At 42.9% G+C, this 15,579-nt stretch overlaps 2 protein-coding genes and 1 long non-coding RNA gene across 5 annotated transcripts in view; 2 read left to right on the top strand and 1 right to left on the bottom strand.

Annotated features, from left to right (window-relative positions):
* Window positions 1-7,849, top strand: part of GDE1 (glycerophosphodiester phosphodiesterase 1) — a 13,109-nt gene extending 5,260 nt beyond the window's left edge. For both annotated transcript variants that reach the window (XM_006910919.3, XM_025046087.1), the window contains exons 3-6: window positions 90-195; window positions 2,612-2,704; window positions 4,239-4,450; window positions 5,716-7,849. In XM_006910919.3, coding sequence (XP_006910981.2) covers window positions 90-195; window positions 2,612-2,704; window positions 4,239-4,450; window positions 5,716-5,863 — 559 coding nt within the window. In that variant the 3' untranslated portion in view covers window positions 5,864-7,849. The remainder of the gene's footprint in view (window positions 1-89; window positions 196-2,611; window positions 2,705-4,238; window positions 4,451-5,715) is intronic.
* Window positions 7,850-10,285: 2,436 nt separating this feature from the next.
* Window positions 10,286-15,579, top strand: part of LOC112479127 — a 7,119-nt gene continuing 1,825 nt past the window's right edge. Inside the window, exons 1-2 of the long non-coding RNA XR_003046056.1 lie at window positions 10,286-10,775; window positions 13,345-13,413. This is a non-coding gene — a long non-coding RNA (uncharacterized LOC112479127). The remainder of the gene's footprint in view (window positions 10,776-13,344; window positions 13,414-15,579) is intronic.
* TMC5 (transmembrane channel like 5) overlaps window positions 11,292-15,579 on the bottom strand; it is a 58,862-nt gene continuing 54,574 nt past the window's right edge. The window contains exons 18-20 of one of the 2 annotated variants that reach the window (XM_015588590.2): window positions 13,963-14,067; window positions 12,879-12,921; window positions 11,292-12,165 (exon numbers count right to left, since the gene is read on the bottom strand). In XM_015588590.2, the coding sequence (XP_015444076.1) occupies window positions 12,119-12,165; window positions 12,879-12,921; window positions 13,963-14,067 (195 nt within the window). In that variant the 3' untranslated portion in view covers window positions 11,292-12,118. The remainder of the gene's footprint in view (window positions 12,166-12,878; window positions 12,922-13,962; window positions 14,068-15,579) is intronic. The other variant, XM_025046125.1, reaches the window with a different exon arrangement.

The following is a 15,579-nucleotide window of genomic DNA, read 5'->3' as shown; positions in this document are numbered from 1 at the left end:
TTTAGTTGAGAGATACTTATCGAATGTCTGTTCCACTAGACTTGGATTCTTTTTCCTACCACGTATTATGCCTCTACCCTCTCTTACAGGAATGATTTCCCTAATGAAAAGATCCCTACCCTGAGAGAAGCCGTTGCAGAGAGCCTGAACCATAACCTCACGATCTTCTTTGATGTCAAGGGCCATGCAAATAAGGTACAGTTTGTACCGCACACTTCCCTTTTTTCAAAAGACATCTTTAAATGCTAGTCATTTCCAAAATTAACTATGTATTTTGTTATCTATTCTTAAATTATTTTTACAAATTTTTTTTTTTTGCTTAGTGGACGTGAACGATGCGAAAATCCACATGTTAAAGGAAACAGTAAATTACAGAACCTTTTAAACCTTTTTACCTTCGATGGAACCTTTTCCCAACTCCCGATATCCTACAACTAGCTAAAGATAGAAGAGTCAGGTTTCTCTTATTTGCAGAAAGCATTTGCCAAAGATATTAAATAAAATAAACAGTTAAAAAAGGCACTTTTCGAACACACCATCCAGTTTCCTCATAAAAAACAACTCAGAAGTTGGACACAAGACCAGTTGCATCTGGCCGATAAGGGTCTTAGATCGACAACTATGGACTAAACTTAAAGAGAACTCCTTTATTTAGAGCTTCTGATACCTAATAGATATTTATCTTTTACATAGATTTATCTCTTCCGTATGATTTCTATCCCTTATGTATAGTTTTTTTATTCTTTGATTTGTTATACTTGTATCAGAAAATTAATATAATTTCTTCAAATATGTACGACATTGCTAAATAAGATTTTAGAACTTGTACTCATAAAAACATTATTGCAATGGAAATCACTGGGGAAATACAGTTCAGGTTACATTTGTTCTCTTATAACCTGCTTTACAAGGACAAAGACTTTCGTCCACATTTGGACAACTCGGGTATTTTCCACCCAGCAGTTAGTATCAGTAATGGCCATCTGTGGGTTGAGAATTCCGATGATGTTGATTTTTTTTTTTTTTTAATTAATCCCAGGATATAGTTGAAACCAGATGTTAAAACCTGAAATGTGAGCCTCAGTGTGTTTTTAACTTTAGTACCATAAACACCTCTAATTTTGAATGCGCTGGCTAATTTAGTATTAGCTAATTGATAATTGTATACTTCTAGGTTTTTCAGTTGGTCTGTACTGACACAGACCAGGAAGGCTTATTTAAAAATAGGGATTTCTGGGCCATTCTGGAAATGTCTGGGGTGGTGAGGTCAAGGAACATGTATTTTTAATGAGCACTTCAAGTTTTGTTGATAATGTGGCCCACTTCTGGGAACCTTGATAGGTCCTGCGTTTTACCCACGATGTACTGACCTTTATACGATGTACTGACCTTTATACTTACTCTCTTAGAATACGTGGGCGGAAGGGAGATAAAATCTTTTTTAAAAATCTAGCTATTTAAGCTTTCCGGTTGGATGTTCACAGGTGGTTTGGGCAAGACTGGGTAGAACATAGTGATCTAATTCACCAGAATGTCCTATAAAGGAACAAGTGTTGGCAGCAAATTGGAGACAGTAGAACACAGGAGCCAAGGTCATGGGCTTCAGGGTCCAGCAGACCGTAATTAAGACTGTCACTCACTACAGCATAACCTCTACCTTAATCAACTTTAGTTTCCTCATGAGCAGAGTGGGAATAATTAAAGAAACTACCACATAGAGTTGTCATGAGAATTAAATAAATAATGTAGGTGAAGAGGTACACGCAGTGCGTTCCATAGTTCATACGGCCAGAAAATCATTTTGGCTCTATAGCTCACAATCCCTCATACTAGTTAGTGAAGGGAAACATGACAAGAGTCATTTCTGTGTTCTTTTTTGTTTTTCGGAATGCATTTTGTTGCTTATATTCCGTTATAGGTATGTGGGACTTTCCAAAAATTAGCAATATTTCAAGAGTTATGACGTAGCAGCATTACATTCGGTTAATTCACTAGAAGTTACACAACGTCAGTGATTTAATTCTATCATTTCTTCTTCATTTATTAGCTGGACTACTACAGAAAGGAATTTCTGCTCACCAGGGGAAGAGTCAGGAGACTTCCAGCTCTTCCCATTTCCTCCCTTGTCCCATCGCTTCTGCCTTCAGATCCATAACGTTTCCTCTTAGAGCACTGGCCTGAGGAAATCTCCCCTCTGTAGTTCCAAGGCTGGCTGGCTCATGCTCCAGCCAGGAAATGCAGAGTGGGATAGAGCAGCGGGTATAAAAAAAGCCTTCTCCCCGGCGGCTATACTAGGGCATAAGGAAAAGATTTTTAAGTTGTGCTTCTAGCCTCCACTGGCCAGCAGTCTGCCATACTTTCCAGAAATGTGACAAAAAGGATGAGGCCCTCAGCAAGATGGTAAAGCAGCAGCACCTCAGCTTTCTCCTTTGCTGCTACATGTGTGAGCTTAAAACGTCTCCCGGTGGATAATGGATTCCATCTCTTCAACGTCCCCGTGTATTAGGAAACTTCTGATTTGTTTGATAGGGTTATACTCAGTATGTAATAATTATTGCCTAAGACTGTTACATTTTAATAGTTTTAAAATACGTGAATCTCTGTTTTACAGGCTACCGATGCTCTAAAGAAAATATATATGGAGTTTCCTCAACTATACAATAATAGTATTGTCTGCTCCTTCTTGCCAGAAGTTATCTATAAGGTAAAATTCAGGATTTTTGTTGTACATAATATTATGTTAGTTGGTGGTGATAATAGCAATGGCGTAAGTAAGCATAAGGAATCGAACTGAACCTGTTCAGAAACTCCTCTTTTAAATTAACAAGAGACATTTAGAAGGGAATGTACTCACCCCATCTTTAAATACCTTGATTCCTCTTCAGCTCCCTTTTTTATGCTCCTTATAGGCTCATTGAGATGACTTTGGTAAATGTCCTCGAAACAGAAAGAAGTATGTATGTAGCTCTCCATCTCACTAAGTCACAGCAGAATATACCTTTAAAAATTCACTCTGAATGTGGGAGATTTTTAAATATGCATAAAAGTAGATAGTAGGACAGTGAGCCTCATTAACCAAGATCCACCATTTCTTTCATAGCCCCATTTATCTTCCCCGGTGTTATTTTGAAGCAAATCCCAGATATCATACCATTTCATCCACAAAAATTATATTAAATATCTTGAAAAAGTGATTCTTTTAAAAAAACATAGCCACAACATCATTATTTCATCCAAAACCATTAACAGTAAGTCCATAAGATTATCAAATATACAATTATATATACATTTTTATTTTTCTCAGAAATAGCATACATGGTGTTTTTTTTTTTATAGATTAACTCATTTGAATCAGGACCCAAGCAAAGACTGCATGTTATCATTTTAAATCTTAAAACCTGCATATTCTCTTTCCTACCTTCCTTGTGATGTATTTATTGAAGAAACCAAGTTATTTTGTAGAGTTTACCTAAGTCTAGATTTTGCTTATTTCTCAATTTAACACATTCTTCTCCTCTGTATATTTCCTGTAAATTGGTAGGACAGCTAAAGGCTTGATCGGATTAGGTTCAATTATTCTTGGCGAGATAACTTCATGGGTGAGAGTTTTCTTCCGTCAGGAGGCACACAGCGTCTGGTTAGCTCTTTTGTCATCGTTAACAGCTGCTATTGATGCCAGTGGCCAGCTCTGTCCCTTTACTGGGGGTTGCAAAATGTTAATACTTAATTCTCTCATTTCTTCGTGTATTAGCTAGACGACTTCTATAAAAAGAAACTCATTTACTATTTAGTTACCCAATAAGCAAATAAATGCTCAATCTTTTCCTTAACTTACCAGTTTCCAAAATAATGAGTTGGTTCTGTAGCGTTCAGCAGCGCCCAACAGAGCATGTATTTCAGGTTTTACGGTGGGAGAGCAGCCTACCCAGGTCTGAATGGCCATCGGGATGAAGAAGGTCTTGGGACTTTCAGGCATTTGAATCAGTGTTTCCCAAACTTACTTGACCACGGACGCCTTTAAAATGGGTGATAGACTCTCCAGAGGAGCATAGAAAACAGACCGGAAGAATTCCATCCTCATCCCCCCATTTCTCCTTTGCCCACTTCCCAGCCCCAGCGCCCACTTTTTTCCCTCTCTTTTCTCTTCTGACGAGTACATTGGCTAAATCTAAAGAACAAATGAGAGATATTAGACTTAAGATAAGAAAATTATTTTATTTTCCAAAATTCCTTTTCAGATGCGACAGACAGATCAGAATGTGGTGACGGCTTTAACTCACAGACCTTGGAGCCTTAGCCATACAGGAGATGGGAAACCACGCTTTAATGCTGTATGGAAACATTCAGTTTTTGTGGTACTGGACATTTTGCTCGATTGGAGCCTGCATAATATTTTGTGGTACCTGTGTGGAATTTCAGCTTTCCTCATACAGAAGGATTTTGTGTCCCCGTAAGTCGGAAGCGTGTTTTTATTATTATTTCCTCCTGACACATTTCCTGATTGTGTCGTTCTTGGAAAGGGTTAACAGTGGACAACCTGGATTAGTTCCCACCCGCGGCGCCCACATGCTTTTAGTAAGCTGGATGCCACTGTCTTCTTACGTGGGAAGGGTTCAGGCATATTTTACTGTTTCCAAAACAAGTTGATCAAATGCACTGGTGTTTAGTGCATTTTAAAGAAAAAAAAAAATGCAGCCAAATTGTGATCAGAAAGATTACATTTCCTTCCGATTGGCTGTCTTTGAAAACCAACCTAGGATCCAGGGCAGAGCCACAGTGAAGGCGTCCTGGGGTGCCCACCTCATTTCTCCCATCTTTCCTCCCCCCCCACCGCCCCCCCTCCCCCATACATCATGGGCTCTGCTCCATGGTTTGCAAGAAACTTTTTGTTCCCTAACCTGGCAACCTCGGAATTTTTCTTTTGGCAATTTTATAGCTGCGTTTTAGCCGATTCTAATTTTTTAAGTTTCGTATTATTTCAGGCATGCATGCATTCGATTCAGTAAGTATTTTGGTATATGCCTACAGTAGTATCGCAAGGTACTGTATTAAGAAGCCGAAGGTGCTGTGGTAGAGAAACAAGGCCATGGTCTGTCCCCATGGAGTGTGGAGTGAAGTGGAAGAGATAGTGGCCAATTAAATAAAAATCCAATAAACAAAATTACAGCTAAGATAAATGCTGTGTCGGAGAGAACAGTGTACAATTATAATTGACCTAATGGGGTGTAGGAGAAAACATCCCCAAGGAAGTGACAACTAAACGAAGATCTGAAGGGTATGTAGGGATTGAGGGGGGCGGGGGATGCAGACCCAAGTCAGGGAGAAATACATGCAAGGGCGTGTGGCAGGAGAAGCTTGGTTCTTGCAAGGAACTGAAAAGCAGTTTTCTGCAGCACAGAAAGGAAAGGGAGCACGTGATAAAAGATGAGGCCAGAGAGACAGGTGGGGCAAGCCAGGTGCGTCCTCCCGTGTGACATTTTTCCGGGGGTCTGGTCTTTCAGGAGCCACCAAAGTGTTTTAATAAGCTGGAACAATGCAGAGGAGGTTCTCACGCTGCGTTCTGGGACATTCCTTCTGACTGCAGTGCGGAGGCGGTTAAGAGGCCCTTTCTGAGCACCTGTTACTGCTCAGTGATTACCATCCTTAGTGACTGTCATCCTGTCCTGGGCCAGTTGGCCATTATTCTAACAGGCTTGCTTTTTCCTCTTTCCCCAGGGACTACTTGAAGAAGTGGTCAGCTAAAGACATTCAGGTTATTGCTTGGACTGTTAATACTTTTGATGAAAAAAGTTACTATGAATCCCATCTTCATTCTGGCTACATCACTGACAGCATGTTGGAAGACTGCCAGTCTCAGTTCTAGACTTTTCCCCAGGGAAGAAACCCATGGGGACAGAAACTGCCTGCCGGCCTCATGCAGGGATACCCATTGCGTTAGCCCACGCCCTGGGGGATCAGGTGACCCACACAAGCAATACTCAGTAATTGCTTTTTTACCTGAGCCAGAGCAGAGCCCAGTGTTTCCACCATGCTCCGTGGACTGCCCGAGCTCCACGCCACTGCTCTTGAAAATCTGGGTCTGCAGAAAGGCACAGCCCTGCCCGGCCCTAGCCGAGGCATTGCACCGAGACCCGGTGAGAAGAAGCACAGGTTGAGTGATGCAGTTTGGGGGGTACAGACGCAAATGCATGGGAAATGCATGATCACTCAGTGTTGACATTTTTAAAACTTGACACATTTATGTAATTCACTTATTTAAAATATTTGTACTCGGCTATGTTATCAATATACGATAGACGCCAAGCTTGTGACCATACTAATAAAATCATTAAAAGGAGCAGTAAGGGAAAACTGTGTGCCAAGCAGCGTATCCTAAGATACAAGGAATTTAGGGGAGCCGCTGTCTCAGTCCACTGACCAGCTTCAGCGCGGAGCAACAAAAATGGCAGGAGAGTCTGGACACCGGCCTGAGGGATGGCTCGTGTTATCTCGGAGGAAGAGCCACAGACCACTAGGGAGCAGAGTAACATTCTTTCAGGCTACTCTACGACGGATGATCATACACGATTAGAACTGGAAGAAACTTCTAAGGACATCTAGCTTGTCCTCACTTTGCAAATGAGAACACCAGAACCTGTGGAAGGAAAGGGTCTTCCTCAGAAATAACGTAGCTGGTGACATAGCAGAGTCTGATCTCGTGATAAGTAAATTTCTTATTTACTATTTGCCTGGAACTTTAGGGATTTAACGTGTTTTCTTAACTCACAAAAATCTTACAGAGTTGGTATTCTCTTTTTACTGATGAGGAAGCTGAGGCACTGCAAAGTTAAAGTCACTTACTCAAGGTCTCGAATTCCTTGGTGCGATTGAGATTCGGATCCAGGTAGATCTGAACCCCTGCTCCTAACCACTCCTCTGCCTTTAGAAAGCCCTTGATTTCCAGCTCCTTCCCACATGAGCTTCCGGGGGTCTTATCAATAGCAACGTTTAAAATGAAGGTGAGTCTTGAAAAAATTGCATAGCTGTCTTTCTCCGCAGCTGCCCTCCCGCAGCCTTGATCACAGGCTGTACAGCTGAGTCATGATTTCGCTCCTGAGTCCCAGTGAGTCACCAGCCTCACACTCAGCGGGCAGACCACCAGTCCACACAGCTAGATGGCAGCGGGAAGCAAACCGATTTTTTGCTATGGTTGGTATTGGCAGTAGATGGGGCTTGGGACATTTTCAATCAACATTGACAAAGACATTTTCTTGAATTTTAAAATTAACAGTAAGACGATTTATTCAATGAATGGAACAGATACCTAAACTGCATGTACTTCAAAAATAAATAAACAAACCGCATGTACTTCTATCCCGTGTTATGACTAACAGGAGAAAGTGACCCCCCAAAAATCTGGACTGAACTCCCCGCTTTGACATAGCTTCGGAGACTGCACATCAACCAAGAAGGAAGGAATTCTCTTGGGGGCAGTAGAGGCGATATCCCTTCTGCTGTGTGAAGCCTCGAGAGCCAGTTTGCTGCCTCTTGACCTTTGTCCCAAATACATTTTGCTCTTGACTCAGCCAAACCTAATTAAAGATTTAGATCCTATGCTAAAGAGGCCTCGAAGATGGAGAATTTGGATGAAGAAAGATGTTAATAGGTACTACTTTTAAGCACTTATTTGAAAGGCTTAGTATAGGGCTTAGAAACAGCACTTGGGATCAGAGAAAGCTAAATCTCATTTCCTGATAAAACAATTTACCATCTGTATGACCTTGGGTAAGTTATCTAAGTCATCTGTAAAACGGGCAGTATTAGTACCACCCCAGAAGGTGGTTACAAATAAATGAAAGTACATGTAAAATGCTTGTTAGTAACATTTATTCACTGCCTACCATGTATTAGACACTTTCACATTCTTTTCATGTGTTTTTTTGTGCAACACCACAAGGTAGGTACTGTTACGATCCCATTTTATATTGCAGGAAATCAAAGCACAAAGTAACTCGCCTAAACTCACACAACAGTAATAGCATAAGGATTCAGGCCCAGATGATACAGTTCCAAAGCCCACACCCTAAACCCCTGCTTAGCATCATGTCCTGTCCATAACTATCACAGTGCCTGTCACATGGTAGATGCTCAATAAATGTTAAGGGAATGAATTATGAGATAATCAGTGGAAACTTCCTTAAGGAAACGAGATAAAGATCTAAAGTGAGATGAAAATTAGGGAGCGTGAATAAGTGATTCAGCATTCGGCAGCATGAAGGGGCCATCCAAAGCCAAGATAGCATTCTTTTCCAAGACAGACAATACAGATAAAGATCCCGTGCTGTTCATTGGACTGCATCTCTGCTCTCAGGATGTTGCAGACATCGAAGGCCACCTCAGAAGGCTTGAGGAATCCGATCCTTATTTGATTAAACAATACTCATTTTCTTATTTGGAGACCGGTGTCTGCAATTCTGTTTTGACGATTTCACCGAGACATAAATATTCTATTTTTATTAGATGCAAATTTCTAAGAAAATTATACCTACCATTTTCCCTAAAGTGAGAATAATGCTTCAACAGGACAGTAAATCACAGCTCTGAGGTAAGGGAGGGTGTGAGCTTACAAAGTGTTTCCAAACATCTACTCAAACCCTTAGCGTGGCGTGATGGTTACTGTAGGGTGAGGTGGTTTGATTTCTTCGATCAAAAATACTGAAGACTTAATGACTTTACGTGCTCTACTACCTAAGTTTAAATTATGCTCAAAATCTAGCAATCTGCAGCACATTAAATGTTAAGAAGAGGCTGGATAGCAGCTAGGCGCAGAGGTTCTCAAAAGATGCTGTCCCAGACATTCTCAACATGGACATAAGGGGAACTTGTTAGAAACGCAAGTCGTCAGAGCCCGTCCCGGAACTACTGATTCTGAAGCTGTGGGTAGGGCTCGGGACCTGTTTCAGCAAACCCTCCAGGCGGTTCTAATACATGCACAAGTCTGAGAAACGCTGAGCCAGAGAAAACCCAAAGTCCTCGATTCTGCCACAAACTAGCTATAAGACAGATAAATCGCTTACCCTGTGTCTGCCTGTCTTCATCATCTATCAGATGGAGATCACGATTATTCGCATTTATCGTCAGCGATAATGTTACGAGGTTGAAATGATACAAGTGGAAGCGTTTTTGAAAAATACGTTAAGGGTGTAACAGTACTGTTATAAAATAAGACGAAAAATGTGGAGGTGCTCTAAAATCATACTCCTCACGACACGGTCCTCGGACCCACAGCACTAGATAGAAATACAGACTCACGGGCCCCCGTCCCAACCTCACACATTAGAATCTGCTCTATAACAAGAGCCCCAGGTGATTCAGGTGGGAAAAGCACCAGGCGGAGAGTTACACTGCACAGATGTAAGGCACTACTCGCATCGGGCAGGTGCAATCACGAGGAAAACAGAGGGCCCCTCTGCTCCACACCTGAACTCTCCTCAGTGGTCTGTGTCACAGCTGATCACACAAGAAGCGCTATGGAAAAGATCAGCTCTCTCAGAAGTTAGAGATAAGTTAAGGGCTACTACACAGAGAAAATTCCTATCAATGAGCTCAATTCTGACCACCTGTCTTCGATTCAGAGGTTATAAAAACATATGCCAGTCTACGCTGTTTTAGCCACTCCTTTTAAATTCGAACTTCACATAAAATCGTTTCGATAACCTCATAAGAAATGAACTGGGCCATTCACTGCAGCCACTTGAAGGATCAGATCCTGCAGAAATTCAAAAGAGCCTATCCTTTTTTAGACTTAAAACTGCAGGGGTTATCCATCTTTCAAGTGATTGTTGGAAGGCGTTACTTTTATCATTTTGAACTAATTAAAATAAGGGTTTGGAGAGGAGGATGGGGACTGTCCCCTGAAGATCCTGACACAATATTCTGAGCTCACCATTTGCCTGTTTAAAAAGTGCCTCAGTGGCTTTCACGGTCAGACAAGTTTGGAAAAGACTACTCTAGGTTCTAGCTCAGTAGTTCTCAGCCCTGGCTTCCCAATGAAACCATCTAGGGAGCATGAAAGAGGAGGCATGGATGCCTGGTTTAGTCGATCTGGAGTGGGGCCTGGGCATGGCTGCTGGTGGACAGAGCCCTGTGTGTTTCTGGGGGCAGCCAGCCTCGAGAGCCCTGATGCCTCATGAAAGTCCCTGACAGGGCTAGGGGAGAGCTCACCCCTGTTAGGGGCTGAGTTGTGGTGACCCCAAATTCATATGCTGAAGTCTGAACCCTCAGTACCTCAGAATGGAACTGTATTTGGAGATATGGCCTTTAAACTGGTGAATAAGTTAAAATTAAGCCACTAGGGTGGGTCCTAATCCAATGTGACTGGCGTCCCTGTAGATGATATTTGAACACGTAAAGCTACACCAGGATGTACATGCGCAGGGGACGACCACGTGAGGACATGGTGAGCAGGTGGCCATCTGCAAGTCAAGGAGAGAGTCCTCAGAATGAAACTGTGGACAGCAATTCCGTGACCTTGAGCTTCCAGTCTCCAGGCTGAGAAAATGAATTTGTGTCGTTGAAACCACTCAGTCCATGGTATTTGGTTATGGCAGGCCCAGGAAACTCATGCATCTCCCATCTCAAGACCAAGTGTTAAAAGCAGCCTCGTATCCCAATGTGTGTGTGAGACCTACAGACTACATCTTTCCATTGTGTTTACACTTCCAGGAGAAGCAGGGGCTGTACAGAAAAGCGGAGACAAGATGGAGGTGAATGAGGATCGAAGCCCTTAGCGTATGGTAAGTAAGCAAAAATGATGCTTTCAGAGGGCATTCAGATTTCCATGTAAGAGCCAAAGATGCACGAACAGCATTAAAATGAAACGGGGGGAATAATCACTTCGTACGCCAATTCCATGCACAGCTTTCATTGACCCCCACAGACAAGCTGTATCCCATAGTCCTCTGGGCTTCTCCTTTAAGCACTTGTCACAATTTAAATCAATTATTGGTTAATTATTAAGTTCCTGTCTAAATCTGCTAGACGATAATAAGCACATGAGGGCAGAGACTGTGTCTTGTTCACCATCTTGGTCACCATTTGGCATGTATTTGCTGAATGAATAAATGAATGAACACTGCTAGGGACCGCTAGCAAAGATGATACCGAAAGAAATTAATTCAGTTGATGCAATGAATTAATGAATAAACGAGCGAATGAAAAAACGAGTCAATGACCGAACACACTGGATATTTGCATTTCGAATGTATCTTACATGTTTTATAAATTCAGTTCCAATTTGGTTCTGTGACAGTGATTACTCAAAAAGGAGACTTCTCCCCCCTGAGTAATTTGGTAATTGTACCTTTCTGCTGGACCCTTCAGTTTTAAGTACAGTCACATGCCTTGTGTGTGTATTACACACATATATATTCTTTCCACACTCATATACATCTATATTCTACACATCATCATTGGTCTCATGTTTGGTTCAGTGTAAGACTTTGCCGGTCACTTATAGAACCTCACGGGGCAGAGTCCCAGTCCACACACCTCCCAATCCCAGTCCGACCCCAGAGACTCATGGACTCAATATGCAGTAAAGTTCAGATGAGACCGCTGGTTATATTTCGCGTCTGGGTAACATGGGATGCCTTTAGATCAGAGTCATGAACAAATGCAAGTTCCACAATCCAGAGGTGTCATGGCGCAGGCTGAGGATGACAGTTTTAGTCAGGCTGGACTAGTCTCAGTGCCAGTTTCCAAACCTTTGCCAGGTCTGGGAGATCCGGGAGGAGAGATTTCTAAGGACCAATAATCCATGTGCACATGTCTTAAAGATAAAATACATCATTCCCAGGTTTGCTCTTCCCAGGTTTTTGTGAACTAGTTGAAATAGGACAAGAATTTTTATTAGAAAATCCCAAATATTTTCTCTTGAAAAATCTGCAATTCGGGGTGAAGTACCAGCAGAGAGTGACCAATTTTACTTCCGGATTGACACTGTGGTCAGTTTCCACCCCTGGCAAATGCTCTGAAGTCCCCTCTGGAAAGCTCCGAAAGGCCCAGGTGTCAAGGAAGAAGTTGTTCCTTTTTCGTCTTCTCTCCTTACTTGATTGGTGTCTGGCTACGACGATCATCATCAGGCCTTTGGATTACCCTCTTGAACCGATCGCCTAAATCTCAGATCTGGGTTTGACACAGAAGAGAGAAGTTAGCATAGACACGCTGCCCCGTGTCTTCAACATCACTCATTCTCACGCCTTCCTTGCCCCCTCCTTTTAAGTTCCTCGCCCCCTCCTTTTAAGTGCCTTCGATGCTCCCCGTGAACTCCCAACACTGGATGGCGTCACTAAATGCTGTCTCCAAAAAGATAGACAGGTTTGTTCATTCCCCTTCTGGCATCAGCTGTAGATTTTCTTGGGGAAGGCACTCTCCCCCAATCTTTGTCCCTGTGGTCTGTATGGTTCCATCTGTATCTATAGAGAAGGACTGTGACTCAGATCTGGCCGATGAAATCATCACATGGCCACAGCCATTGGTCCATGAAGGGCCCGTCACCCCATCAGTGAGAATTCTGGGTCTCCCCTTTTTCCCACTCGACTTGGATCTAGGAAGATAGAAGCAGCTGATAAAGCTGTCTCACAGTCATTAGGAAGAGCCTATTTGAGAAAGGAGCGAACATGGAGGAGAAGAATCGAACAGAAAGAAACGAGGTTCTAGTAACATATTGTGAGTCCCTGCTTCTAAAAGCAAGAATTATTCTTGGGTTTTTGTTAAAGCCAGTTCGGGTCAGTTCTTGCAATTGAATGAGTCAACTGATACATGAGCAATTCTGACCCTCTGTCTTGGGGTACGTCCTCTAGATAAATCTGGTCTTTACTGCCAGTTTGGTTACTCACCATGAGCAGCATCATGTTCCCTGACATGCAAAGGGCTTGGCTGCTGAGAAAGAAGAAAACAGGCAGCCTCATTACTGGAGAATAATGTAGCCCCCTGATCCTGTTGCACAGCTGGTAAGATCTGTGAGCCCCCCACGATTATAAAACTCAGAGGTGACAGATTAAGAACAAGGATCAGCTATAGAAATAGAAATATCGAACATGTTTTGTTTTGTTTTATGTTTTGTTTTATAGGGACAGTGATTCCACTCATTTTTCATTCACTTCGGAGAGATCTGGGGACAGACATGGCCCCTGCCTTCAAAGGGTTTAAGAGTCGGGCCTCTAGACCCGTTACCTAAATCACGCGATAGTGCTAATTACACAGATAGTAAAAGATACAGCAGTCTCTTCTGATAAGACCATAACTTCCAAAACTTGTGGCATATAATTTAAGGTGAGGTTACTGTTTATCCGTATTTTCCAGGACACCCAGGAAGCCAGCATGGGCTCCGGAATTAGAGCAAGTCTCCAATCATCTCTTAACACCCTCTTGGTAAGAATGAAATTTGTAAAATCTTTTTAAGAGAGTGAAATGTCTCATGACACACTGTTTTTAGTCTTTTAAAAGAATCCTGGAAACAACACAAATATTCAAATTCGTACAGACCGAAACAACATCGAAGCTATTAAGTGTGTGGGGCGGGGAGGGGTCGGTAATGATCCCACGTGTATCGTGTAGCCCCACTTTTGTCATGAATAAACAAAAACGTTAGCAGACGCAGTATGTACGCAGATGCCTGGGGGAAAGATCTGGAAGGACACACTGATACAGTGGGGTGACATTTCAGGGCACTTTTCATCTCCACATGCAAGGGCCGTGAGGGCCGAGCCTCTGCCGTGTTCACCACGATAACCCCAGCACCCAGAACAAGGCTTGGCATGGGAAGCGTTGAATGAGCGAGCACTATTTTTTAAATGAAAAATACAGACATGTTTAAACAGAGAAAGTGAAGGGCTCCTATGTGACTTTGGTGCCCTGATGCCCTTTGCACAGGGAGGCAAGTGTGTGTCACAGGGGTCCCACCGCGGCCTCCGGCCTCACCTCCACATCTCTTCGTTCCAGGGCGGACGAGGTGGGGTTTGCTCGCCTCTCAGCATCCTGCAGCTTGGTCAACTTTTCTATCAGGAACATTTTATCTTTGCCCTCCTGCCAAGAAGGAAGAAGAAAACAAAACCACAGAGGATGAATGATAGTGTGGGGTTGAGAAGCAGATCGTGGAAAAAAGGTTGATTTTTTAGGCAGGGAGGGTCCCAGACATTGGATGGTGACTGCTGCCATGTTTTCTCTTGATGAAAGAAAAGAAACATTTCATAGCAAAGCCTTCCCGAATTATGATATTCTCTCCTAAAGCAATTGTCCTGGTAGGATTAGGCAGTAGCCTCCTCTAGCCTGGCTGCTGGATGCAACTTACATGCCACTGTCTGAAGGCCCAAGACAAATGGTTCACTGAATTTTCCTTGTTGGCATGCCCTTTACCCCAGAACCCTGTCTGGGCACCCAGCATTGCCTGGGGTCTGCCCTGACCTCCTACTGAGAATGTCTAAACTTACAGCTCTGCACCTAAGGACATCAAATATATCTCATTTATCGAAGTTATCTGTGTTAACAGAGTAGACCCAGATAAATAATTCCTGAATTGGGAAGGGGAAGAAAATAAGGAAGAAAATGTCTCCCCCAGGAGGGTGAGTCACTTTCCCGCGAATCTGTCGCAGATACGAGGGTGGTATGTCCCACCTGTGTCGACGTGGGCTAGCAAGCATCACTGATGGCCTCTCCAGTCTCAGCCAATCCTAGGCTCTCGTTTCTTCTTCAGATTTCACCTACTAATATTAGTAGCCACCAGTGGATCTTGCAGCAATTATTACTATGGTATTTGCTTTGTGAGGATTTTCTATTTCCCTCATTCCTTCTACATTTATTAATTAGAGTTCTTCTCTAAGCAAGTGCCAAATTTGAGAATCGTCGTTTTCAACAAGTCACCTACCTGTCTGGAATGTAGCTGACTTGCTTGAAAATCTCTGGCGTAGTAGCTATTTCCATACTGCCATGTGAATTAGAATTACCTGGCAAGCTTGCAGAAATGCAAACTCATAGGCTGGATTCCCCAACAGATTTTGACTCAAGGAGTCAAAACTGCATTGTCGTTAAGAGTACAAATTTTGGAGGCGCCTGGCTCAAATCCCATCATTTACTAGCTCTGTGACCTTGGGCAAATCACTTCACTCTGTAAGCCTCGGTTTCCTTAATTTTAAAATAGGGGTTTAAAGAAATGTAGGTGCCCCAGTTAAATAAGGATTTTTTTGCTCATCACTTAGCACAGTGCCAAGCATCACGTAAGTGCTCGGCAAATGTTATCTGCTGCCATTATTGGATGGAAATGGGAAGGGCAACGGGAATTTGCAACTTAACAAGCATCCAGGAGTTGTGATGCATACTCGAGAAGGGTTGTGGCCAAGCCTCCTCCCAACCTCTCTGAGTTCTTTTGGAGACAACATCCTGGGCTTTGTGGTCCACGCTCCGGGCAAGACTCCCTCAAGGCCCTTGCATGTTGAGATGCCTGCCTGTTTTACCTGGCACTGCCCTTACAGCGGGAGGCCTTAGACTCAAATCCCTTCTGTTTTGAGATCTTCGTAAGCCTTGCCCAAACCATTTCGAGTG

Source organism: Pteropus alecto, unplaced genomic scaffold (genome assembly GCF_000325575.1).
Source record: "Pteropus alecto unplaced genomic scaffold, ASM32557v1 scaffold34, whole genome shotgun sequence".
NCBI classification, from domain to species: Eukaryota; Metazoa; Chordata; class Mammalia; order Chiroptera; family Pteropodidae; genus Pteropus; species Pteropus alecto.
This window is presented reverse-complemented; position numbering and strand designations above follow the sequence as displayed.